The sequence below is a fragment of the Ranitomeya imitator genome, chromosome 3 (genome assembly GCF_032444005.1).
Source record: "Ranitomeya imitator isolate aRanImi1 chromosome 3, aRanImi1.pri, whole genome shotgun sequence".
NCBI lineage: Eukaryota > Metazoa > Chordata > Amphibia > Anura > Dendrobatidae > Ranitomeya > Ranitomeya imitator.
Window position 1 is genome coordinate 818,674,086 of NC_091284.1, and position 26,562 is coordinate 818,700,647.

A 26,562-nucleotide genomic window follows, 5' to 3' on the forward strand; every position below is an offset into this window, starting at 1 on the left:
GGTAGAAGGTTTACACAGTAAAATATCGATATTTGCAGATGATACAAAACTATGTAAAGCAGTTAATACAAGAGAAGATAGCATTCTGCTACAGATGGATCTGGATAAGTTGGAAACTTGGGCTGAAATGTGGCAGATGAGGTTTAACAATGATAAATGTAAGGTTATACACATGGGAAGAAGGAATCAATATCACCATTACACACTGAATGGGAAACCACTGGGTAAATCTGACAGGGAGAAGGACTTGGGGATCCTAGTTAATGATAAACTTACCTGGAGCAGCCAGTGCCAGGCAGCAGCTGCCAAGGCAAACAGGATCATGGGGTGCATTAAAAGAGGTCTGGATACACATGATGAGAGCATTATACTGCCTCTGTACAAATCCCTAGTTAGACCGCACATGGAGTACTGTGTCCAGTTTTGGGCACCGGTGCTCAGGAAGGATATAATTGAACTAGAGAGAGTACAAAGGAGGGCAACAAAATTAATAAAGGGGATGGGAGAACTACAATACCCAGATAGATTAGCGAAATTAGGATTATTTAGTCTAGAAAAAAGACGACTGAGGGGCGATCTAATAACCATGTATAAGTATATAAGGGGACAATACAAATATCTCGCTGAGGATCTGTTTATACCAAGGAAGGTGACGGGCACAAGGGGGCATTCTTTGCATCTGGAGGAGAGAAGGTTTTTCCACCAACATAGAAGAGGATTCTTTACTGTTAGGGCAGTGAGAATCTGGAATTGCTTGCCTGAGGAGGTGGTGATGGCGAACTCAGTCGAGGGGTTCAAGAGAGGCCTGGATGTCTTCCTGGAGCAGAACAATATTGTATCATACAATTATTAGGTTCTGTAGAAGGACGTAGATCTGGGGATTTATTATGATGGAATATAGGCTGAACTGGATGGACAAATGTCTTTTTTCGGCCTTACTAACTATGTTACTATGTTACTATGTTACATTGAAGCACATTTTGGTGGCTCTTTTTTTTTTTTACGTTGGTGCACATTTTGGTGGCTCCTTTTTACATTCCAGCACATTTTGGTGGCTTCTTTTTACGTTGGAGCACATTTTGGTGGCTTCTTTTTACGTTGGAGCACATTTTGGTGGCTTCTTTTTATGTTCCAGCACATTTTATGTTGGAGCACATTTTGGTGGCTTCTTTTTATGTTCCAGCACATTTTATGTTGGGGCACATTTTGGTGGCTCCTTTTTATCTTCCAGCACATTTTATGTTGGAGCACATTTTGGTGGCTTCTTTTTACGTTGGAGCACGTTTTGGTGGCACGTTTTTATGTTGAAGCACATTTTGGTGGCTCCTTTTTACGTTGCAGCACATTTTGGTAGCTCCTTTTTACATTGGACCACATTTTGATGGCTTCTTTTTATGTTGCTGCACATTTTTGTGGCTCCCTTTTTATGTTTGGTGGGTTTTTTTTTGCACTCTCCAAAATTGAAATTGCAACACCAAGAAGGAAAAGTTGCGGAATTTTGGAAATCACAGGATGGAAACGTTGCTGACCTGGAAATGATGAAAAAAAATGGAAATACATTTTTCAAAACATCTGGATTTCTTCAGTTTGGTGTATGAGCCACTTCCAGCCTCGGCTGCTATCAATGAGGTTATTAATGGTCGTCTGAGGTATCTTATGGCAAATGTTAGGCAAATCATCAAGATCCGCTGCTGGCAGCTCCTGTGTGATCACCGACCAATGGAAGTGCCAGTGTCCCATCCCCTGATGACGCCGCACATGCGGTGAAACATGTTGGGGGGGACGAGTGCTGTAATATTACTTGTCCTATTCGGCTGTATAAGTGATGACACCCCGGGGTGTCATCAACTAAATTAATATGGAAGGCTATCTAAAAAACAATAAGTAGGGACAACATTTTACCAATACCTTGAATGCATTTTAAAATAAAATTAATAAAAGCTAAGTTTATGGCTTGTTAGGGAGGGATTTCTATATGGGGTTCTCCCCTTTTTGTCAATAATGAACACGGTATATTCCTCCCAGGCCATTTCTTTCCCCTTGTTTTGTCATTTGGCACCAGGGACCTCTGATGACTTGTATTGCTTGGCTTCTTTGTCGTCATAGAAGGCCAAGTGAAGACGACACTATTGATCGGACTTCCTCCCTAAAAATTATGTAGGCACAGACAGTACTGCCTCCTTGGCTCTGCCAATAAATAATGTAAGCAAAGACAGTATTGCCTTCCTGACTTTCCCAATGAATAATGTAGGCTTAGTCAGTATTGCCTCCTTGTCTGTCCTTATAAAAGACAGAAAACTTCCAAACATCTCCTTGTGCACAACGACAGATGTTTAAGGGAAGATGCAATAGTCCTACTGCAATTTGCAGTCTCCTTCCGTGCCATTTTTTGCACCAACTCTGGGGCACATTTTTTTCCAGGCTACAGAAGAACGGCTGAATCAGTACTGACTATCCCTAAATAAAATGATTCCTTTAGGAGCAAACTTTGATTTGGGTGCCCACATGGTTGGAAAAACACTTGTAGTGGTGGTGTGTGTCTCGCAGGTCAACGTGCACGGATTTCTTTTAGTTTTGCACTCAAGTGGTTGGTGCGTACTGGACCTAGAGTCTTTTCTCCATGGGTCTAAACTGTGTCAAAAGAGCGCACAACTATAAGTATATGGGCAATATGTTGGGGCTAGCAGTATGGCCCCACTCAATGCACCACCATGGAGCATGTTGTGAATTCTGTGGCAGAGCTCCCTCCTGTGGTCACAAGTGGTACTTCGGCTGATTCTCTCTATGAGCTTCCGTTGGTGGAGGAGAGTGGTACTGCGGCTTCTGAGTTTCCTTCCTCAGGTGATGTGGTGAAGTCGTTACGTGCTGCTCTATTTAACTCCACCTAGTGCTTTGATCCTGGCCTCCAGTCAATGTTCTAGTATTGGACCTGTTTCCTCCTGGATCGTTCCTGTGGCCTGCTGCTCTGCATAGCTAAGTTCCGCTTTTGTTATTTTGTTTGCTTTTTTTTCTGTCCAGCTTGCTTATTTGTTTTTTCTTGCTTGCTGGAAGCTCTGGGACGCAGAGGGTGTACCTCCGTGCCGTTAGTTCGGTACGGAGGGTCTTTTTGCCCCCTTTGCGTGGTTGTTTGTAGGGTTTTGTGTTGACCGCAAAATTACCTTTCCTATCCTCGCTCTGTTCAGAAAGTCGGGCCTCACTTTGCTAAACCTATTTCATCTCTACGTTTGTCTTTTCATCTTAACTCACAGTCATTATATGTGGGGGCTGCCTTTTCCTTTGGGATATTTCTCTGAGGCAAGGTAGGCTTATTTTCTATCTTCAGGCTAGCTAGTTTCTCAGGCTGTGCTGAGTTTCATAGGGAGCGTTAGGCGCAATCCACGGCTGCCTCTAGTGTGGTTGGAGAGGATTAGGGATTGCGGTCAGCAGAGTTCCCACGTCTCAGAGCTCGTTCTTGTTTTTGGGTTATTGTCAGGCCACTGTATGTGCTCTGACTTCTATGTCCATTGTGGTACTGAATTACCTCATCATAACAGTACTGGAGGCCAAGAGTACTAATGATTCTCAATAGAGGGAAAAAAGAAGTTCTGAGACCATTTTTTTTTCTCTGCACTGTGTTTTGCCTTTTTTTTCCCCTAGACATTTGGGTGGTTCAGGACACAGGTGTAGCGATGGACATTAAAGGTCTGTCTTCATGTGTGGATCAGCTCACGGCAAGAGTACAAAATATTCAAGACTTTGTGGTTCAGAATTCTATGTTAGAACCAAGAATTCCTATTCCTGATTTGTTTTTTGGAGATAGAACTAAATTTCTGAGTTTCAAAAATAATTGTAAAATATTTCTGGCTTTGAAACCTCGCTCCTCTGGTGACCCAGTTCAACAAGTTAGAATCATTAGTTCTTTTTTTACGTGGCGACCCTCAGGACTGGGCATTTTCTCTTGCGCCAGGAGATCCTGCATTAAGTAATATCGATGCGTTTTTCCTGGCGCTCGGATTGCTGTACGATGAACCTAATTCAGTGGATCAGGCAGAGAAAAATTTGCTGGCTCTGTGTCAGGCTCAGGATGAGATAGAGGTATATTGTCAGAAATTTAGAAAGTGGTCCGTACTCACTCAATGGAATGAAGGTGCGCTCGCAGCTATTTTCAGAAAGGGTCTCTCTGAAGCCCTTAAGGATGTCATGGTGGGATTTCCTATGCCTGCTGGTCTGAATGAGTCTATGTCTTTGGCTATTCAGATCGGTCGACGCTTGCGTGAGCGTAAATCTGTGCACCATTTGGCGGTATTATCTGAGCATAAACCTAAGCCTATGCAGTGCGATAGGACTTTGACCAGAGTTGAACGGCAAGAACACAGACGTCTGAATGGGCTGTGTTTCTACTGTGGTGATTCCACTCATTCTATCTCTGATTGTCCTAAGCGCACTAAGCGGTTCGCTAGGTCTGCCACCATTGGTATGGTACAGTCAAAATTTCTTTTGTCCGTTACCTTGATCTGCTCTTTGTCATCTTATTCTGTCATGGCATTTGTGGATTCAGGCGCTGCCCTGAATTTGATGGACTTGGAGTATGCTAGGCGTTGTGGGTTTTTCTTGGAGCCCTTGAAGTCCTATTCCATTGAGAGGAATTGATGCTACGCCTTTGGCCAAGAATAAGCCTCAGTACTGGACCCAGCTGACCATGTGCATGGCTCCTGCACATCAGGAGGTTATTCGCTTTCTGGTGTTGCATAATCTGCATGATGTGGTCGTGTTGGGGTTGCCATGGCTACAAGTCCATAATCCAGTATGAGATTGGAAATCCATGTCTGTGTCCAGCTGGGGTTGTCAGGGGGTACATGGTGATGTCCCATTTCTGTCTATTTCATCATCCACCCCTTCTGAGGTTCCAGAGTTCTTGTCTGATTACCGGGATGTATTTGATGAGCCCAAGTCCGATACCCTACCTCCGCATAGGGATTGTGATTGTGCTATCGATTTGATTCCTGGTAGTAAATTCCCAAAAGGTCGACTGTTTAATTTATCTGTGCCTGAGCACGCCGCTATGCGGAGTTACGTGAAGGAGTCCTTGGAGAAGGGGCATATTCGCCCGTCATCGTCGCCATTAGGAGCAGGGTTCTTTTTTGTGGCCAAGAAGGATGGTTCGCTGAGACCTTGTATAGATTACCGCCTTCTAAATAAGATCACGGTTAAATTTCAGTACCCCTTGCCGTTGTTATCTGATTTGTTTGCTCGGATTAAGGGGGCTAGTTGGTTCACCAAGATAGATCTTCGTGGTGCGTATAATCTTGTGCGTATTAAGCGAGGCGATGAATGGAAAACTGCATTTAATACGCCCGAGGGCCATTTTGAGTATCTAGTAATGCCATTCGGACTTGCCAATGCTCCATCAGTGTTTCAGTCCTTTATGCATGACATCTTCCGAGAGTACCTGGATACATTCCTGATTGTATACTTGGATGATATTTTGATCTTCTCGGATGATTGGGAGTCTCATGTGAAGCAGGTCAGAACGGTGTTTCAGGTCCTGCGTGCTAATTCTTTGTTTGTGAAGGGATCTAAGTGTCTCTTTGGTGTTCAGAAGGTTTCATTTTTGGGGTTCATTTTTTCCCCTTCTACTATCGAGATGGACCCTGTTAAGGTCCAAGCCATCCATGATTGGACTCAGCCGACATCTCTGAAAAGTCTGCAAAAGTTCCTGGGCTTTGCTAATTTTTATCGTCGCTTCATCTGCAATTTTTCTAGTATTGCTAAACCATTGACCGATTTGACCAAGAAGGGTGCTGATGTGGTCAATTGGTCTTCTGCTGCTGTGGAAGCTTTTCAAGAGTTGAAGCGTCGTTTTTCTTCTGCCCCTGTGTTGTGTCAACCAGATGTTTCGCTTCCATTTCAGGTCGAGGTTGATGCTTCTGAGATTGGAGCAGGGGCTGTTTTGTCGCAGAGAAGTTCTGATTGCTCGGTGACGAAACCATGCGCCTTCTTTTCCAGGAAGTTTTCGCCTGCTGAGCGAAATTATGATGTTGGCAATCGAGAGTTGCTGGCCATGAAGTGGGCATTCGAGGAGTGGCGTCATTGGCTTGAAGGAGCTAAGCATCGCGTGGTGGTCTTGACTGATCATAAGAACTTGACTTATCTCGAGTCTGCCAAGCGGTTGAATCCTAGACAGGCTCGTTGGTCGCTGTTTTTTGCCCGTTTTGACTTTGTGATTTCGTACCTTCCGGGCTCTAAAAATGAGAAGGCGGATGCCCTGTCTAGGAGTTTTGTGCCCGACTCTCCGGGTTTATCTGAGCCGGCAGGTATTCTCAAAGAGGGAGTAATTGTGTCTGCCATCTCCCCTGATTTGCGGTGGGTGCTGCAAAAATTTCAGGCTAATAAACCTGATCGTTGCCCAGCGGAGAAACTGTTTGTCCCTGATAGGTGGACGAATAAAGTTATCTCTGAGGTTCATTGTTCGGTGTTGGCTGGTCATCCTGGAATCTTTGGTACCAGAGAGTTAGTGGCTAGATCCTTTTTCGTGGCCATCTCTGTCGCGGGATGTGCGTTCTTTTGTGCAGTCCTGTGGGATTTGTGCTCGGGCTAAGCCCTGCTGTTCTCGTGCCAGTGGGTTGCTTTTGCCCTTGCCGGTCCCGAAGAGGCCTTGGACACATATCTCTATGGATTTTATTTCAGATCTTCCCGTCTCTGAAAAAATGTCAGTCATTTGGGTGGTTTGTGATCGCTTCTCTAAGATGGTCCATTTGGTACCCTTGTCTAAATTACCTTCCTCCTCTGATTTGGTGCCATTGTTCTTCCAGCATGTGGTTCGTTTACATGGCATTCCAGAGAATATCGTTTCTGACAGAGGTTCCCAGTTTGTTTCGAGGTTTTGGCGAGCCTTTTGTGGTAGGATGGGCATTGACTTGTCTTTTTCCTCGGCTTTCCATCCTCAGACTAATGGCCAGACCGAACGAACCAATCAGACCTTGGAAACATATCTGAGATGCTTTGTTTCTGCTGATCAGGATGACTGGGTGTCCTTTTTGCCTTTGGCTGAGTTCGCCCTTAATAATCGGGCCAGCTCGGCTACCTTGGTTTCACCGTTTTTCTGCAACTCTGGGTTCCATCCTCGTTTCTCTTCAGGGCAGGTTGAGTCTTCAGACTGTCCTGGTGTGGATACTGTGGTGGACAGGTTGCAGCAGATTTGGACTCATGTAGTGGACAATTTGACCTTGTCCCAGGAGAAGGCTCAACGTTTCGCTAATCGCAGACGCTGTGTGGGTCCCCGACTTCGTGTTGGGGATTTGTTTTTGTTGTTTTCTCGTCATATTCCTATGAAGGTTTCCTCTCCTAAGTTTAAACCTCGTTTCATTGGTCCGTATAGGATTTCTGAGGTTCTTAATCCTGTGTCTTTTCGTCTGACCCTTCCAGATTCTTTTTCCATTCATAACGTATTCCATAGGTCATTGTTGCGGAGATACGTGGCACCTATGGTTCCATCTGTTGATCCTCCTGCCCCGGTTTTGGTGGAGGGGGAGTTGGAGTATATTGTGGAGAAGATTTTGGATTCTCGTGTTTCAAGACGGAAACTCCAGTATCTGGTTAAGTGGAAGGGTTATGCTCAGGAAGATAATTCCTGGGTCTTTGCCTCTGATGTCCATGCTCCCGATCTTGTTCGTGCCTTTCATATGGCTCATCCTGGTCGTCCTGGGGGCTCTGGTGAGGGTTCGGTGACCCCTCCTCAAGGGGGGGGTACTGTTGTGAATTCTGTGGCAGAGCTCCCTCCTGTGGTCACAAGTAGGGTTGAGCGACCTTCACTTTTATAGGATCGGGTCGGGTTTCACGAAACCCGACTTTTGGAAAAGTCGGGTCGAGTGAAATCGGCCGATCCTATAAAAAAGTCGGGGTCGGCCGAAACTCGAAACCCAATGCAGTGCATTGGGATTCCATGGTTCTCAGAGTCTGAAGGAGCGGAAACTCTCCTTCAGGCCCTGGGATCCATATTTAAGTGTAAAATATAGAATTAAAATAAAAAATATTGCAATACTTACCCTCTGACGCGCCCTGGTACTAACCGGCAGCCTTCCTCCTTCGAATCCGCGCTTCTAGGACCTTGCCGTGACGTCGCGGTGACGTCGCGGCTTGTGATTGGCCGCGCGGCCGCCCATGTGACCGCTCGCGCGGCCAATCACAAGCCGCGACGTCACCCGCGACGTCACCGAAGGTCCTGGAAGGGCTGATTCTTAGGAAGGAAGGCTGTCGGAAGGAAGCAGGGCGCTTCCGAGGGTGAGTATATTCCTATTAGGTATATACTCACCCTCGGAAGCGCCCTGCTTCCTTCCGACAGCCTTCCTTCCTAAGAATCAGCCCTTCCAGGACCTTCGGTGACGTCGCGGGTGACGTCGCGGCTTGTGATTGGCCGCGCGAGCGGTCACATGGGCGGCCGCGCGGCCAATCACAAGCCGCGACGTCACCGCGACGTCACGGCAAGGTCCTAGAAGCGCGGATTCGAAGGAGGAAGGCTGCCGGTTAGTACCAGGGCGCGTCAGAGGGTAAGTATTGCAATATTTTTTATTTTAATTCTATATTTTACACTTTAATCTGAATTCCGATACCAATTCCCGATATCTTAAACATATCGGGAATCGGGATCGGAATTCCGATTCCAGATTCAAAAGATCGCCGACTTCATGGCCGACCCCCCACTGGGGTCGGGTCGGGTTTCATGAAACGCGACCTTGCCAAAAGTCGGCGACTTTTGAACAATTTCGACCCGTTTCGCCCAACCCTAGTCACAAGTGGTTCTTCGGCTGATTCTCTCTATGAGCTTCCGTTGGTGGAGGAGAGTGGTACTGCGGCTTCTGAGTTTCCTTCCTCAGGTGATGTGGTGAAGTCGTTACGTGCTGCTCTATTTAACTCCACCTAGTGCTTTGATCCTGGCCTCCAGTCAATGTTCTAGTATTGGACCTGTTTCCTCCTGGATCGTTCCTGTGGCCTGCTGCTCTGCATAGCTAAGTTCCGCTTTTGTTATTTTGTTTGCTGTTTTTTTCTGTCCAGCTTGCTTATTTGTTTTTTCTTGCTTGCTGGAAGCTCTGGGACGCAGAGGGTTTACCTCCGTGCCGTTAGTTCGGTACGGAGGGTCTTTTTGCCCCCTTTGCGTGGTTGTTTGTAGGGTTTTGTGTTGACCGCAAAATTACCTTTCCTATCCTCGCTCTGTTCAGAAAGTCGGGCCTCACTTTGCTAAACCTATTTCATCTCTACGTTTGTCTTTTCATCTTAACTCACAGTCATTATATGTGGGGGCTGCCTTTTCCTTTGGGATATTTCTCTGAGGCAAGGTAGGCTTATTTTCTATCTTCAGGCTAGCTAGTTTCTCAGGCTGTGCTGAGTTTCATAGGGAGCGTTAGGCGCAATCCACGGCTGCCTCTAGTGTGGTTGGAGAGGATTAGGGATTGCGGTCAGCAGAGTTCCCACGTCTCAGAGCTCGTTCTATGTTTTTGGGCTATTGTCAGGCCACTGTATGTGTTCTGACTTCTATGTCCATTGTGGTACTGAATTACCTCATCATAACAGGAGCAGTGCCTATACACCACCCAATTGATGATATTATTGCAGAATTTCCAGGCAATGGAACCTGGGACTAAGTGAACCCCCTTCGAACTGGCTGGTGAGACCTCAGTCCATGTCTCCAATTTGGCATCCGTAACTAAGAGGCTGTGCCATAAATATCAGACCAAATAAAGTATCACCCCCCAGGGGAAGAATCTCACAGAGGCACTTCTATTTCTAATGATTGGATCGGGTTTGGACCCACAGTGACAGGACACTGAAAACAGATCCCATGCCCACTTACCCCATTCGCCCTGCAGTTCTATTTGGGCACCCACACAACACAAGCACTCCTAGTGAAGCCCCTTAGTATTCGCATGCAATATAATATCCATAGCACCCAAACAATGCCCTTCACACAGTATGATTCCCACCACCCACACATACCTTGATGCCCTCGGAGTACCCCCTTACACATAGTATGATGCCTCAACTGTGCCACCTTCCGACCCCTGTCCGTATACTGTCCACACATGATACCAAATAGTGCCCCACAGCATATGATACACTCGCAGTGTTCCCACACAGTATGGTGCCCTGACAATGCCCCCTCCCTAACTGCAGTATTGTGCACAAACATGATGCTCCACAGTATCACCACCACATAGCATAACACACACCCAGTGCCCCTCCACACAGAATGCCCTGACTATGCTCACGCACAGTAGGATTAGGATGCCCCACAGTGCTCCCACCACATATCATAATACACCCACAGTGCCCCTACACACAGAATGCCCTGACTATACTCACACACAGTAGGATGCCCCACAGTGCCCCCACCACACAGAATGCCCAGACTATGCTCACACACAGTAGGATGCCCCACAGTGCCCCCACCACATATCATAATACACCCACAGTGCCCCTCCACATAGGACGTTCTGACTATACTCACACAGAGTAGGATGCTCCACAGTGCCCCCACCACATATCATAATGCACCCACAGTGCCCCTCCACACAGGACGTTCTGACTATACTCACACAGAGTAGGATGCCCCACAGTGTCCTCACCACATACCATAATACACCCACAGTGCCCCTCCACACAGGATGTCCTGACTATACTCACACACACAGTAGGATGCCCCACAGTGCCCCCACCACATATGATACACCCACAGTGCCCCTCCACACAGGATGCCCTGACTATACTCACACACAGTAGGATGCCCCACAGTGTCCCCACCACATATGATACACCCACAGTGCCCCTCCACACAGGATGCCCTTACTACGATCACACACTGTAGGATGCCCAACAGTGCCCCCACCACATACCGTAATACACCCACAGTGCCCTTCCACACAGGATTTCCTGCCCATGCTCACACACACAGTAGGATGCTCCACAGTGCCCCTCCACACAGGATGCCCTGACTATGATCATCAACCAGCATGGTTCCAACTTATGATGCCCCACCATTCTCCTGCCAAAAACAGTATGATGCCCACACATGATCTCCTAACAGTGCCCATGCACACACATAGTAGGATGGCCCAAAGGGCCCACCTTCACTTCCACTCCACCTGCAGATCTCCGCTCTGTGCTGTGTAGGAGGGCGCCACCTTCACCGAGCCTCAGACTGCACAGGTGAATGGTGGCGTAAGGAACCGACGCTCCTCGATCCACCATTATAGTCAATACTATCTGCATCCTAAGAACACAGATACAGCTAAAAGGGGGACATGATACCAGACTAACAGGGCAGCAGGATAGCTTCCCAAATTCTGGACCAGCCCTCCAGATCTCATACTGTGGGAGGTCTGTCTTCTTCTGGGCCTATACATGAAGCATCTCAGTGCCACGCACCGAAAAAACTTCTGGAAGTGCTTCTTCCTGGACATTTTGAGAAGATAATAGGTCACCTGAGAGATTTGCTGATTCTTTTAGGAGTCCAGGAGGTCTCCTCTTTTCCCAGGAGAGTTCACAAGTACCAGAGGGCTCCTGAAAAAAGGCGAGACCGCCCAGACTCCGAGAAGAGTGGTCAGATCTCTATGGATACCAGCTCTTCTTCAGTGCCGGGGCTAAGAGGTGTGTAGAGCGTGAAAATGTATGAGGGAAAAATGACTGTGGCGCAATTATGGAGCCGTGCAGCATGTTACGTAGCCTGCACCCGCCAGTAACAGCAGCGACTGGAGCTAGCTGACTGCTGCCGTTTAACCCTTCACATGCCAGTCTCTGACGTCTCTTGAAGAGACGTGATCCCTGAAAGGGCACAACAGGGTAACTACAACATGTTGTCATGGCAACTTGCTGAAGGCCCCACTGTCTCCGCCATATTGGTGCTCCTGTTCAAACTTAGCTTCAGGCTGCTACCTTCATAAAACAATAAGAGGTCACAATTTTTTTTTAAGCCGGTAAAATATATATGTTTGGCAAAAAAGACAAAAAAAAAGTTATGCCCCGTGGAAAAAAATTGGGGTGGAAAAAAAAACCCCACAAGTCATGAAGGAGTTAAAATGCATTCATGTTATGACTATTTTTTTTAAAGTGAAATATATCATGTAATAACCAATTTAAACAGAGTAAATTCTTCAAATACATTGTAATAGCCTCCCCACAAAGGAAAAAAACTACATTTCCCACAACACCTTGCTCATCCGATCACTTCCTCACCTCTGCTTTACGGCTTTGTCTCCAGTGCGGCGGCCATTTTGGCGGCGACTCCCATTGGATTATACCTATTGTGGTCTTCAAGAAAATGGCTGACACTTCTTATTCTCTTCCTGTAATTTAGTGACCGAGGGGTCGCGGCCTGCAACCGGCAACATGTGAGGAAGGAGAAGTCCCTGCAGTGCAATGTGAGGTGAGGCCGGGGACGGGAGGGAGAAGGGTAGAGGCGCTGCTGGGAGGCTCCGTCATGGGGACACTGAATGGTGGAGAAGCTACAGTGTGTTTCCGAGGTTACAAGCTTCTGGTGCTGCAATGCTGGGACTTGTAGTTCCACAGTAGCCTGACATTTACTACGATATCTATGTGGCCTTTTTTTTATTGCAAAAATGCTGGGATTCTGCATTCACAAAATGCAATTGCATTTTTTTTCTGTTCCTTGTACAAGTGGAAATCTGCAAGGAAAAAATTAATTACGCAGCCATCCTGCAAATAGACCTAGAATTGCATCCACAGCTCGGCTTCCACCGAAATGACGCGGCTCGGAGCCATCTCTGATCCTGTCTATTTAACCCCTTAGGTGGCACAATCATTAGTGACTGTGGCATCTAGTCTCCCTCAGTCATTCCATCGCCCTCCTGACGTGAAAACCTGAGGCTCCGCAGGGCATCTATGGCCGAATACCTACTAGTTTGTTGCATTGTGAAGTTTAATCACGTTTTCGCTGTGGGATTTTACGTAAAAAAAAATACCTTAATTTGGATATGGTGTTGCTAAAATCCATTAAAAAAACCCATAATTTGCATATGGTGTCGCTAAAATCCATTAAAAAAAAACAACCGTAATTTCCATATGATGTTGCTAAAATCCATAAAAAAAACCCACAGTTTACATATTGTGTTGCTAAAATCTGTAAAAAAAAAACCATAATTTGCATATTGTGTTGCTAAAATCCGTAAAATAAAATTAATATAAACTACATAATGAACAGTGTTAAAAAACAAAAAAACAAAACCACAGAATTGGATTTTTTTTCTATTCCTCCCCCTTATAGATGGGACAATAAATAATTATTTGCACCCCAAAATGATTCTAAGTTAAAAAATAACTTTCTTTATCGCCTCTCATTGGGGGACACAGGAACCATGGATGTATGCTGCTGCCACTAGGAGGCTGACACTATGCAAATAAAAAAGTTAGCTCCTCCTCTGCAGTGTACACCCCACCGACTGGCATTATACTCTTCAGTTTAGCTTAGTGTCAGTAGGAGGTGGACACGGGTCTTTCATTAGACCCTTATCTACCTCAATGTGCGTCGTTCCTTTTCAGGTTTCCGGAGGGATACAGGGTGAACAGTCACACCTGTAGTCCCACATTATGGACTATGAGTACAGCGTGTACTGCCACCCCGTATCCTCATAGATCCCACAGCAGGACCAAGATCCTGGCACAGAAGCGTGCTCAGAAGTCCGGTCCTGGCTCCGTCCCCCACCCACTCGCCCACCAGAGCCTGTTGGTCGGAGGAGACGAGGACGTCCGTCACCACCTACACGGACGTCTAATACCTTCCACTTCTTAAGGTTAGTACCGACGGCGTGGGAAGTTAGGTGAGTATTTGTGCCCTATCAGTTAGGGGGCCCTGTGGATCCCCTACGTTTCCTGCGCAGTTTTCCTTTTGAGCAGCGCGGTGCCTTACTGGCAGCCGCACTGCTATTTCTACGGCCGCACTTCTCTACCTGCGGCCGCACCTTTTTCCGAGACCCACCGATCTGGGTGACATTCAGAAGACCTTGGCCTCTCGGCCACAAGTTAAGACCTTCTTTCAAGGGGTAGCCCATGCTGTCCCGCCGTACAGGGCCCCGGTGGAGGCATGGGACTTAAACCTGGTACTGGTCGTTCTGAGGGTTTCTCCCTTTGAACCTCTTAGGGAGATTCCTCTATCAGTTCTATCTTGGAAGGTGACCTTTCTTGTGGCCATCACGTCTATTCGCCGCGTTTCCGAGTTGGCGGCCCTGTCTTGCCGCCCTCCGTTTTTGGTCATTCACCAGGACAAGGTGGTCTTCCGGCTCCCACCTTCCTTTCTTCCTAAGGTGGTTTCCACCTTCCACCTCAACGAGGACATCGTTCTACCTTCCTTTTGTCCAGTTCCGACTCATCCTCTGGAGCGATCATTGAACAAGCTGGACCTCGTCAGGGCAGTGAGGATCTATCTGGACAGAACGTCCTCTTTCCGGAAGACGGATTCCTTTTTCGTCATTCCTGATGGCACGCGCAGAGGCCAACCGGCTTCTAAAGCGACTATTGCTCGCTGGATCAGATTGGCAATTTTGGAGGCTTACCGGGTCAAGAACAGAGTGCCCCCTCCTGGGATTAAGGCTCACTCTACCCGGGCAGTCGGCGCCTCCTGGGCGGTGCACCACAGGGCTTCCGCCTTACAGCTTTGCAAAGCGGCAACTTGGTCTTCCATCCACACGTTCGCCAAATTTTACAAGGTCCATACCTACGCTTCGGCGGACGCCGGCCTAGGCAGAAGGATCCTGCAGGCGGCAGTGGTGAGTCCTCTGACCTGATGGAAGTCTGTTTTTCCCACCCCAGGGACTGCTTTGGGACGTCCCATGGTTCCTGTGTCCCCCAATGAGAGGCGATAAAGAAAACAGGATTTTTGGTTGCTTACCGTAAAATCTGTTTCTTGAAGCCTCCATTGGGGGACACAGCTCCCTCCCAATGTTTCTGTTATCTGTTTTATGACCGTTCTCACGTTTACAGTTCTCAAGTTTGAGGTTATGGTTTTTCAACCTTGTTCTTTTCACCTACTGCTTTCTCACTAACTGAAGAGCATGATGCCAGTCGGTGGGGTGTATACTGCAGAGGAGGAGCTAACTTTTTTTATTTGCATAGTGTCAGCCTCCTAGTGGCAGCAGCATACACCCATGGTTCCTGTGTCCCCCAATGGAGGCTTCAAGAAACAGATTTTACGGTAAGCAACCAAAAATCCTGTTTTTCCCTGTCAATGTGGGGGGGGGGGGAAGTGTTGCCTCGTGGAATATCACGACATAAAGCTCCCCTGGAAAAGTTAGTAAGTTATAGGAACACCAAACAGTGCCTTAGAAAAAAAGCAAGTCCACATAAAACCTTTATAAAAAAAATAAATAATGGCTCCGGAAATGCAACAATAAAAAAAATAACAATAAAATAAATAGATAAATAAACTAAAATAAATAAAATAAAAAATAACAGTAAAAAAATCAATAAATGCTACTTCCTAAAGGGCGAAATAGGCCTTATAATTGTTCTTCACTACTTAAATGAGTATGGAGGAGGCAATAATGTCCGTGAGACGAGTATGTGCAGGTTTTATGGGGCGCTGGTTCGTTTTGGCTATGTTCACACTGGGCGTTTTTGCTGCGTTTTTTTATGCTAATTTTCAGCTGCTTTTTTCCAATACCAGCAAAGCCTATGAGATTTCAGAAAGCTCATGCGCACACATTGTTTTTGTCGTATTTTGTGCTTTGCTGCATTTTTTGGACATCGTTCATGTCGCTTCTTTCAGCGTTTTTTAACCCACTGAATTTAAAAAAAAAAAAAGCACCAAAAACGGCACCTAAAAAACAGCAAAATCCACGTTTTTTTGCCGCAGCTTTTTAAGAAGGAATTGTCCAAGTAGTGAACAGGGTTATTCCCAGCATTACAAGCTATTACTTCTCTACCAGTAAGATCTGTGGGGGTCCGAACCCTGGGATGCCCCTTGGGATTTTAGCCATGGCCTCTATTATTGATGATGGGGCTGGCGGAGATAGACAGGCGCTCCCCGGCCGCTCCTGCATACCTGATAGCGGATGAGTGGTCCGCACCGCGGTGGTCTTGATAACGTCACTAGAATCCTGTATGTTGATGTTTTGTTTTTTTATTTCCCCTTTTTAAGGTCCGTGCCCGTTCTCTGCTAATCCTCCACCTCCTGCCGCCATGTTTGCCCCCAGGAAGGCGGCTCTCTCCATCCTCGGCCCACGCCCTTGGCGTCGTTGTCGCCGGAGTCACGGTGCCGCGACCACCAAGATCAGCGTGCGACAAGCTCTGGTTGCAAACGTCGACCAGGGAGAAAGGAGAGTAAAAATCCAGGTAACTGTGCGACGTCTCCCTTATCGTAATGTGACCACTGACACACGGAATGTCCCGCTAATTCTTCCTGGCACCTTGGTTTTGGCTCACAGGTTTAACACTGAGCATTGATGGTGGTAGTAACGTCCCTGGTGGGCTGTGGGGGCTTAAAGGGTTATTCCTCATCTTCCTAGATGGCTATTGTCAGATAGAGCTTGCAGATACAAGCATTTTTTGCAATTTACTACTTGTTAAAATTTGCAGCCGTTCTTGAGATATTAACGCTTTTTTTTTTGTTTTCAGCTTGTTGCCTAGGAGACCGACCACCGCTGCTGTCAAGATCGTAAGGCAGCTGCCCGGGATTAGGAGCTGCAGCGATTCCGGCCAGCTTCATGTAATGCTTCCACACTCGTAAGCACTGAGCACGTCTGGCAGCAGTGGTCGGTCTCCAAGGCGACGAACTGTAAAGAAAAGTGTTAATATCTCAAGAAATTTCAATACGCAGTAAACTGCAAAATTGCTTTTATTTGCAAACTCTGTCTGACAATATATGATCTATAGAGACGGTAATAACCATTAAATAGTTACTACAGCCCCATATAGACATCCACTCTATTAATTGTCTATGGGACTGCTGCAGAAAGCCGAGCGCTGTACTATGGTCAGGGGGCCACCATTATTTTGGGAATAACCCTTTAATACCAGCATATTTTGTGGTCGAGTGTAGTGAAAAGGGGAAGGTCTTGCCTCCATTCGATGTGCTGGTGCAGCTGAGCCCGCTCCATACACGGCTGTGTTATAGCAGCACCGGCCTCGATGAGCAGCGACTGGAGTTCAGCTCCGGTTGCTGCTGTTTCACCATGTAGGTGCGATCCACGAGGTTGTGATCCAAGTAGCACCTTATGTGGCGATCGTGGGGTGCCTATGGGTCAGTTTGGCAGTCAGATGCCTTGAGTCTCTGCCATCTTCGCTCTCCCATGAATCCCAGGAGATAGTAATTTTTCACTGCATACTTCAATACTGAAGTCACAGGTTCAAGACCTTCTTGGGGGACTAAAAAAATAAATAAAAAAGCCCAAAAATATAAGAAAAATCATATTTGGTATATGGTAATTAAATTTCTACAATAACTTCTGGGTTGTGGGATCCTATAACTTTCTACAGCAGCATCTGAGGTCTGACTGCGCATCTTCCTGTGGTACAGCCCGTTGGCCACTAGATGGCAGCACTGGGTAAACTGCAGTGTAAAATCATTTACTTTTCTGTGGATAGATGTTATAGTGCTGCAGCCTGCGGGGGGGGGGTCCGCCACCTGTCACCGGAGGGGCCGGGCTGCACCTGTGTATCCCCTGTATGAGAAGTGACATCCTCTCCTGTATCACGTTGCAGGGCTGGGTCCGCTCCATCCGCTCACAGAAAGAAATCTTATTCCTGCATGTCAATGATGGCTCAACATTAGAAAGCCTCCAGATTGTGGGCGAGCCTCATCATAAACTCAGGTAAGACGTGCAGGAACCATGATGCTGGTTACATCCTGTTTATACCCCAGAGCTGCACTCACTATTCTGCTAGTGCAGTCACTGTGTACATACATTACATTACTGATCCTGAGTTACATCCTGTATTATTTTACTCCAGAGCTGCACTCACTATTCTGCTGGTGCAGTCACTGTGTACATACATTACATTACTGATCCTGAGTTACATCCTGTATTATACCCCAGAGCTGCACTCACTATTCTGCTGGTGCAGTCACTGTGTACATACATTACATTACTGGTCCTGAGTTACATCCTGTATTATACCCCAGAGCTGCACTCACTATTCTGCTGGTGCAGTCACTGTGTACATACATTACATTACTGGTCCTGAGTTACATCCTGTATTATACCCCAGAGCTGCACTCACTATTCTGCTGGTGCAGTCACTGTGTACATACATTACATTACTGATCCTGAGTTACATCCTGTATTATTTTACTCCAGAGCTGCACTCACTATTCTGCTGGTGCAGTCACTGTGTACATACATTACATTACTGATCCTGAGTTACCTCCTGTATTATACTCCAGAGCTGCACTCACTATTCTGCTGGTGCAGTCACTGTGTACATACATTACATTACTGATCCTGAGTTACATCCTGTATTATTTTACTCCAGAGCTGCACTCACTATTCTGCTGGTGCAATCACTGTGTACATACATTACATTACTGATCCTGAGTTACATCCTGTATTATACCCCAGAGCTTCACTCACTATTCTGCTGGTGCAGTCACTGTGTACATACATTACATTACTGGTCCTGAGTTACATCCTGTATTATACCCCAGAGCTTCACTCACTATTCTGCTGGTGCAGTCACTGTGTACATACATTACATTACTGATCCTGAGTTACATCCTGTATTATACCCCAGAGCTTCACTCACTATTCTGCTGGTGCAGTCACTGTGTACATACATTACATTACTGATCCTGAGTTACATCCTGTATTATACTCCAGAGCAGCACTCACTATTCTGCTGGTGCAGTCACTGTGTACATACATTACATTACTGATCCTGAGTTACATCCTGTATTATACCCCAGAGCAGCACTCACTATTCTGCTGGTGCAGTCACTGTGTACATACATTACATTACTGATCCCGAGTTACATCCTGTATTATACCCCAGAGCTGCACTCACTATTCTGCTGGTGCAGTCACTGTGTACATACATTACATTACTGATCCTGAGTTACATCCTGTATTATACTCCAGAGCTGCACTCACTATTCCGCTGGTGCCGTCACTGTGTACATACATTACATTACTGATCCTGAGTTACATCCTGTATTATGCTCCAGAGCTGCACTCACTATTCTGCTGGTGCAGTCACTGTGTACATACATTACATTACTGATCCTGAGTTACCTCCTGTATTATACTCCAGAGCTGCACTCACTATTCCGCTGGTGCCGTCACTGTGTACATACATTACATTACTGATCCTGAGTTACCTCCTGTATTATACTCCAGAGCTGCACTCACTATTCTGCTGGTGCAGTCACTGTGTACATACATTACATTACTGATCCTGAGTTACATCCTGTATTATACTCCAGAGCTGCACTCACTCTTCTGCTGGTGCAGTCACTGTGTACATACATTACTTATCCTGTATTATACTCCAGAGCTGCACTCATTATTCACTCTTAGCGCCTCTTTGCTTAGTGCCATCAGTTTCGGCAGTTCGGTGGAGGTCTGCGGGTCGTTGGTGAGGAGTCCCGGTAAATCACAGAATGTGGAGCTGAAGGTTGAGGACATTCGTGTATTAGGAGGCTGTGACTCTCAGGTAGGAGGAGAAGCTGCTGTCACTGATGTTACCGGCGATGTCCGTGCTGCTCTCTCCCCCTCTCACAGCTGCAGACGTTGACGTGTTTTATCTGTGTTACTTATTTGTTTTTGCAGGATTTTCCGTTGAAAGTAAAGGAGCGTCACCCTCCAGAATACGTCCGACAGTTCCCTCACCTGCGCTGCAGGACAAACACATTCAGCTCATTACTCCGGGTCCGCAGCGAAGCCACGGCGGCCATATACCAGTTCTTCAAGGTTTGGATGTTTCTCCTTCTGTCGTGGTCGGTGAGTCGTGGTGGGTGTGGTGTGTTGTCGTGGTCGGTGTGTTGTCGGGGTCGGTGTGGTGTGGTGTCGTGGTCGGTGTGGTGTCGTGGTCGATGTGTTGTCGTGTCGTGGTCGGTGTGTTGTCATGTCGTGGTCGGTGGGTCGTGGTCGGTGTGGTGGTGTGGTGTCGTGGTCGGTGTGTCGTGGTCGGTGTCGTGTCGTGGTCGGTGTGTTGTCGTGGTCGGTGTGTCGTGGTCGGTGTGGTGTCGTGGTCGGTGTGTTGTCGGGGTCGGTGTGGTCGGTGTGTTGTCGTGGTCGGTGTGTCGGGTCGTGGTCGGTGTGTCGTGGTCGGTGTGGTGTCGTGTCGTGGTCGGTGTGTTGTCGTGGTCGGTGTGGTGTCGTGGTCGGTGTGTCGTGGTCGGTGTGGTGTCGTGGTCGGTGTGTCGTGGTCGGTGTGGTGTCGTGGTCGGTGTGTTGTCGTGGTTGCAGAGGCGTAACTAGAGCATTTGCCGCCCGGGGCTGTTCCCGAGTTTGGCGCCCCCCCCCCCCCCAGCTCAATACACACAAAGGTTACCAAAAATAGTTTTCCTGTTTTGTAGAACTTAAACTGGGCCTAATGGTGTCACCCCCACATGCCAAACCTGTGACTTTTCTTACTGACAATGAATGATATGGTTGCCGCTAAATGTATAGGCGCCAGGGGGGTAAATCCCCAATTGTAATGCAAATTTTCCCTCAGTGCTTACCTGACCGCGCTCCTGCTCTCTCCACGCAGCTGAAGCGTGCACTCACCAGCGACTGACAATGACGTCAGACGCCGGCGACATGCACGCTGGGACTGACGTCAGCTGCCAGCCTCAGATTGGCTGGCGGCTGTTAACTATTGACGTGCGGGCGCGGGTCGGACTAGGGTGTCTGGGGCCCACCAGGGGAATGGACTCTAGGGGCCCACCCTACAGCTATATGCAGATATCTGTCATTATAGTGGAGCATCGGCTGTAAAACACCGGCGGCTGCTGCACATCTACCGTGTGCCCCAATAACTGGGATGTATGATCACGATAGTTTACATTAATGGGGTTCTTGGTTAAAACAAGTTATCACTGATCCGTGGGCTCCACAGGATAGGTGATCGCTTAGATCCGACCATTAGAAACTGCACCGATCGGAAGAATGGGGAAGTTTTATCCCTGACAGGACACGTTTATCCCTATTTTAAAATGCAGTGGCAGGTGGTATGTCTGACCGCAGCTCTATTCATTCTCTTTGGGGCTTCCAGAAAAAGACAATGCAGCCACTGAGGGAATGAATGGATCAGTGATCTAGTCGGACATGCCACTCCAGTCTAATGGGGATAAAAAGTTCCACATTTTGCTGAATGGGTCCAAGCAGTCAGACCCCCACCAATCAATACGTTATCGTTTATCCTGTGGAGAGGTGATTACTTTTTTCCACAGGAAACCCCCTGTAAGTGCATCTCCGCCGCTGTGTACAAAGCATTAAAACTAATGGAAATAAAGAATCTTCTCCTAATTAATATCAGAGAGAGCAAATGACCGCCATACACAACACAATCCACTATACCAAGACCAATAATACCACATACAGGAAGAAATACCACCACACCATGACCAGACCACATAGTGACCGAATAATACTATATACAAGGGACAAATACCGCCACACCATGAACAGATCACATATTACCACCACTTGGTGACCAAATAGCACATACAAGGGACAAATACCACAACACCATTTCCAGACCACATATTACCACCACATAGTGACTGAATACTACAATTCTGATCAGTAATAAAAACAAAACACAATACTATCACCATAAGTGCCAGTATTCACAGGAGATCTGTACTTAGTATGCAGTGTCTGTGTAGAGGTAATACAGAGATCACTGGTGACATTATACACAGGAGCTCTGTATATAGTATACAGTGTATAGTGTCAGTGTATAGGTAACACTGACTCACCGGTGAAGTCCTTCATCTTTCATCCAGCACAGACCGCCATCATTTCTTCCAGCCAGGACTCGTTTCTGCAGGAAATAACACAGTTATCTTGAGCTCCGCTTGCAGAACACATTACTTAATTTTTAACAACTTCTACATTACACCACATGAAGAAAAAGAGGCGACATAGTATCACTGTACACAGTAACAGGACCGCCCCCCCATTTAAAACAGTATACTCAAAAAATAAAATAAATACATCACTGCAGTAATAATATCCCTTAATTAGCCCCTATGGTAATAATATTCCCCAACCTGGCTCCGTTTATCTCATTCCTGGCTCCAGCCATATGTTCTCGCATCCTGCCCTCATGAGTATCCATTCTACACCATATGATCTCCCCATCCTGCCCCATCTGTCTCCATCGTATCCATCCTGCCCCATGATCCAATCCTGCCCCATGTCGTTCATTCTGCCCCATATCTACATTCTGCCCATGTCTCAAGTCCTGCCCCCAGTGTGTCCAGCAATCTGCCCCAGTGTGTCCAGCATATTACCTCCAGTGTGTCCAGCAATCTGCCCCAGTATGTCCAGCATATTGCCCCAGTGTCCAGCAATCTGCCCCAGTGTGTCCAGCAACCTGCCCCAGTATGTCCAGCATATTGCCCCAGTGTCCAGCAATCTGCCCCAGTGTGTCCAGCATATTACCCCCAGGTTGTCCAGCATATTACCCCCAGTGTGTCCAGCAATCTGCCCCAGTATGTCCAGCATATTACCCCCAGTGTGTCCAGCAATCTGCCCCAGTATGTCCAGCAATCTGCCCTAGTATGTCCAATTGTCCAGCATTGCTCCCAGTGTGTCCAGCAATCTGCCCCAGTATCCAGCATTGCCCCAGTGTGTCCAGCACTGCCCCCAGTGTGTCCAGCAATCTGCCCCAGTGTGTCCAGCATATTACCCCCAGTGTGTCCAGCATATTACCCCCAGTGTGTCCAGCAATCTGCCCCAGTATGTCCAGCAATCTGCCCCAGTATGTCCAATTGTCCAGCATTGCCCCCAGTGTGTCCAGCATTGCCCCCAGTGTGTCCAGCATTGCCCCCAGTGTGTCCAGCACTCTGCCCCAGTGTGTCCAGCAATCTGCCCCAGTGTCCAGAAATCTGCCCCAGGGTCTCCAGCATTGCCCCAGTGTGTCCAGAAATCTGCCCCAGGGTCTCCAGCATTGCCCCAGTGTGTCCAGAAATCTGCCCCAGGGTCTCCAGTATTGCCCCAGTGTGTCCAGCAATCTGCCCCATGGTCTCCAGTATTGCCCCAGTGTGTCCAGCAATCTGCCCCATGGTCTCCAGTATTGCCCCAGTGTGTCCAGCCATCTGCCCCATGGTCTCCAGTATTGCCCCAGTGTGTCCAGCATTCTGCCCCATGGTCTCCAGTATTGCCCCAGTGTGTCCAGCATTCTGCCCCATGGTCTCCAGTATTGCCCCAGTGTGTCCAGCAATCTGCCCCATGGTCTCCAGTATTGCCCCAGTGTGTCCAGCAATCTGCCCCATGGTCTCCAGTATTGCCCCAGTGTGTCCAGCCATCTGCCCCATGGTCTCCAGTATTGCCCCAGTGTGTCCAGCATTCTGCCCCATGGTCTCCAGTATTGCCCCAGTGTGTCCAGCAATCTGCCCCATGGTCTCCAGTATTGCCCCAGTGTGTCCAGCAATCTGCCCCATGGTCTCCAGTATTGCCCCAGTGTGTCCAGCATTGCCCGCAGACAGACAGTCAGACATAAAGAAAAAAAAAGTAAAATCCTCACCTCTCCCGTTCCCAGCGCAGGTCCGATGCACTCAGCTTCTCTCTGGCTCTGCAACGCTCAGGACAGAGAGGCTGAGAGGCACGCACAGTGATGACGTCATCGCGCCCCCTGTCCTGAGATGTCAGAGTCAGAGGGCGCTGAAGACGCTGCAGCTGCCGCAGGAACCAGGAGAGGTGAGTATTAGAACGGGGGCCCCGGGGGAGCGCTGGCACCGCGGGGGTTTCGTGGCGGCGGCGCCGCCGCCGCCTGAAGATTTAAAGGGCCCGCGTGTCTTTTTTTTTTTTTTTTTTTCTTCCTCCTCCTGCAACGCCGGCCGTGGCCCGGTGACCCACCCCCCGCCCGCCTAAAACAGGTTCTCATTTTCCTTCTCTTTAGTCTTGGATAATGAATGAGTATTAGGAATTCTGCAAATTGTCTCTGAGAGGAAGAGAACTAGAACTCTAGTGCCACCTATTGGAAGTAGCAATCCTAACAGTTAATGTCGACCCTTTAACGAGCCTTGTCACATGACTTGGGATAATTATATTATTATATTAGGAATTCGGCATTATAATTAGCAGCATTACACCATGTCACCACTAGGTTATTAAAGGTTTTTTTGTTTTTCTTTTGTTTTTTAAACTGGGAATGCTGGGTGACAATTCACAGGGGAGAGGTAAAGGCGGCCTTATTGATTGTTGTTACCCATTTTTTCCTGTTTTTCCTATCTGTCATTTACTGTATGACCACAAGAGGGTGCTAGAGTATAAGGAAAATGTGGTCCCCTCTCCCCTGTAAATCGTGCATTATCCTCCTGTATCGGTGCCGTTACCGTAACGCTCCACTGTGTGTAATTATCTCTGTCTTCTCCGGTGATAGACTAATGGATTCATCCACATCCACACCCCCATAATTTCCTCTAACGACTGCGAGGGCGCTGGAGAACTCTTCCAGGTGGAGGTAAGCGAGCTTGAGTCATTACAGGGTCCACATTTGCTTTAGAGGTGGAAAACAATCTCTTATTCTCTGTTATCAGACTTTTTAGGTGGATCGAGCAAGGTTGTTTACATGTGCAGACGGTTTCCCCTTTCTGGAGTGATACTGCTATTTCTCCACTAGGGGGGGCACTGTACCAGGTGCTGATTTTATCATTTCCCATAGGCCCCCGGCAGAGACTGCGGACCGGAGGGTGACGGCGGGTTTTTCGGGGTTCCTGCGTTCCTTACCGTGTCCGGACAGCTGCACCTGGAGATCATGTCGGGGTAAAGCTGCTAAATCTCCAAGACCCCCGATGTTTCCCGTGACTCCATCTGAGGGCACGTGTTATATTCAGCTCTGTGATTGCCCATGACCAAACGTGGGACACGGCCCCCCATCCTACATATTCCTGGGGCTCCCAATAATGGAGGTCGCAATGGTCCGTCCTCTGTGTCTGATCCTATTCATATGACATAAATGGGCCCCTGGTTTACACTGGGGTGGTCCCAGAGATCGGACCCCCGGGTATCTTACAGTTGACTTGTCTTATTGATAACTTTGCTTTTTATTTGTCTTTCAGGGGGTTCCAGAAAGTCTTCACCTTCGGCCCCACATTTCGAGCAGAGAAATCGTACGGTCGGAGACATCTGGCCGAGTTCTATATGGTTGAAGCGGAAATCTCCTTCACAGAAAGCCTGGAGGACATAATGCAGGTGGGTGCGGAGAGGGGCCGGGTCATGTGACTGCGGCCCCCTGTATGCTCTTGGGGGTGCAGAGGGGACGTGTCATGGATCATGTGACTGCAGCCCCCCGTATGGTCCTTCTGGGGGTGCAGAGGGGCCATGTCATGGATCATGTGACTGCAGCCCCCCGTATGGTCCTTCTGGGGGTGCAGAGGGGCCATGTCATGGATCATGTGACTGCAGCCCCCCGTATGGTCCTTCTGGGGGTGCAGAGGGGCCATGTCATGGATCATGTGACTGGAGCCCCCTGTATGGTCCTTCTGGGGTTGCAGAGGGGCCGTGTCATGGATCATGTGACTGCAGCTCCCCGTATGGTCCTTCTGGGGGTGCAGAGGGGCCATGTCATGGATCATGTGACTGCAGCTCCCCGTATGGTCCTTCTGGGGGTGCAGAGGGGCCATGTCATGGATCATGTGACTGGAGCCCCCTGTATGGTCCTTCTGGGGTTGCAGAGGGGCCGTGTCATGGATTATGTGACTGCAGCCCCCTGTATGGTCCTTCTGGGGGTGTCGAGGGGCCGTGTCATGGATCATGTGACTGCAGCTCCCCGTATGGTCCTTCTGGGGGTGCAGAGGGGCCGTGTCATGGATCATGTGACTGGAGCCCCCTGTATGGTCCTTCTGGGGTTGCAGAGGGGCCGTGTCATGGATCATGTGACTGGAGCCCCCTGTATGGTCCTTCTGGGGGTGTTGAGGGGCCGTGTCATGGATCATGTGACTGTGGCCCCCTATATGGTCCTTCTATAACTTTAGCAGTGGGCTCGGACCCCTCTCAGGGCGGGCAGTGTTACCTTACATGTGTGTGTGTATGTGTATATATATATATATACTTCCTCCACCTCGTTCTCTTTTCTTCTTGTAGGTTATGGAGAAACTGTTTAAAGACACAACCGCAGCGTTGCTTTCCGCCTGCCCCGAGGACGTGAACCTTTTCTTCAAACACGTGTCCCCGGGACAGCAAGTAAGTGCGAATTCAGAGGGTCTGTTCACATGTGGCGTTTTTGCAAAGTTTTTTTTCTTTTTTGTGCATTTTTTTTTTTGCAGTACCATCAAAGTGAATGAGATTTCATTAATCCCATTCACATTCTGCATATTTTTTTACAAATCTGCAGCCTGTCAGATAATTCACGGTTTTGGCAACTTTTTTTCTTGAATGGAAAAAAAAAAATGCTACCTACAGAAGAAAAAAACCCCACAAAATGTGAACA

General features: G+C 47.9%; 1 protein-coding gene across 4 annotated transcripts in view; it reads left to right on the forward strand.

Annotated features, from left to right (window-relative positions):
- Positions 1 to 12,268: 12,268 nt before the first annotated feature.
- NARS2 (asparaginyl-tRNA synthetase 2, mitochondrial) overlaps positions 12,269 to 26,562 on the forward strand; it is a 40,208-nt gene continuing 25,914 nt past the window's right edge. For 2 of the 4 annotated variants that reach the window (XR_011319448.1, XM_069759347.1), the window contains exons 1-9: positions 12,269 to 12,394; positions 16,121 to 16,314; positions 17,683 to 17,792; positions 19,509 to 19,629; positions 19,746 to 19,886; positions 24,514 to 24,594; positions 24,796 to 24,896; positions 25,193 to 25,325; positions 26,217 to 26,315. Coding sequence is in view for 3 of the 4 variants with exons in the window: in XM_069759347.1 (XP_069615448.1) it covers positions 16,162 to 16,314; positions 17,683 to 17,792; positions 19,509 to 19,629; positions 19,746 to 19,886; positions 24,514 to 24,594; positions 24,796 to 24,896; positions 25,193 to 25,325; positions 26,217 to 26,315 (939 nt within the window). In the remaining variant the exon portion in view is untranslated. Of the gene's footprint in view, positions 12,395 to 16,120; positions 16,315 to 17,682; positions 17,793 to 19,508; positions 19,630 to 19,745; positions 19,917 to 24,513; positions 24,595 to 24,795; positions 24,897 to 25,192; positions 25,326 to 26,216; positions 26,316 to 26,562 lie in introns of all 4 variants that reach the window. The other 2 variants (XM_069759346.1, XM_069759348.1) reach the window with 1 other exon arrangement.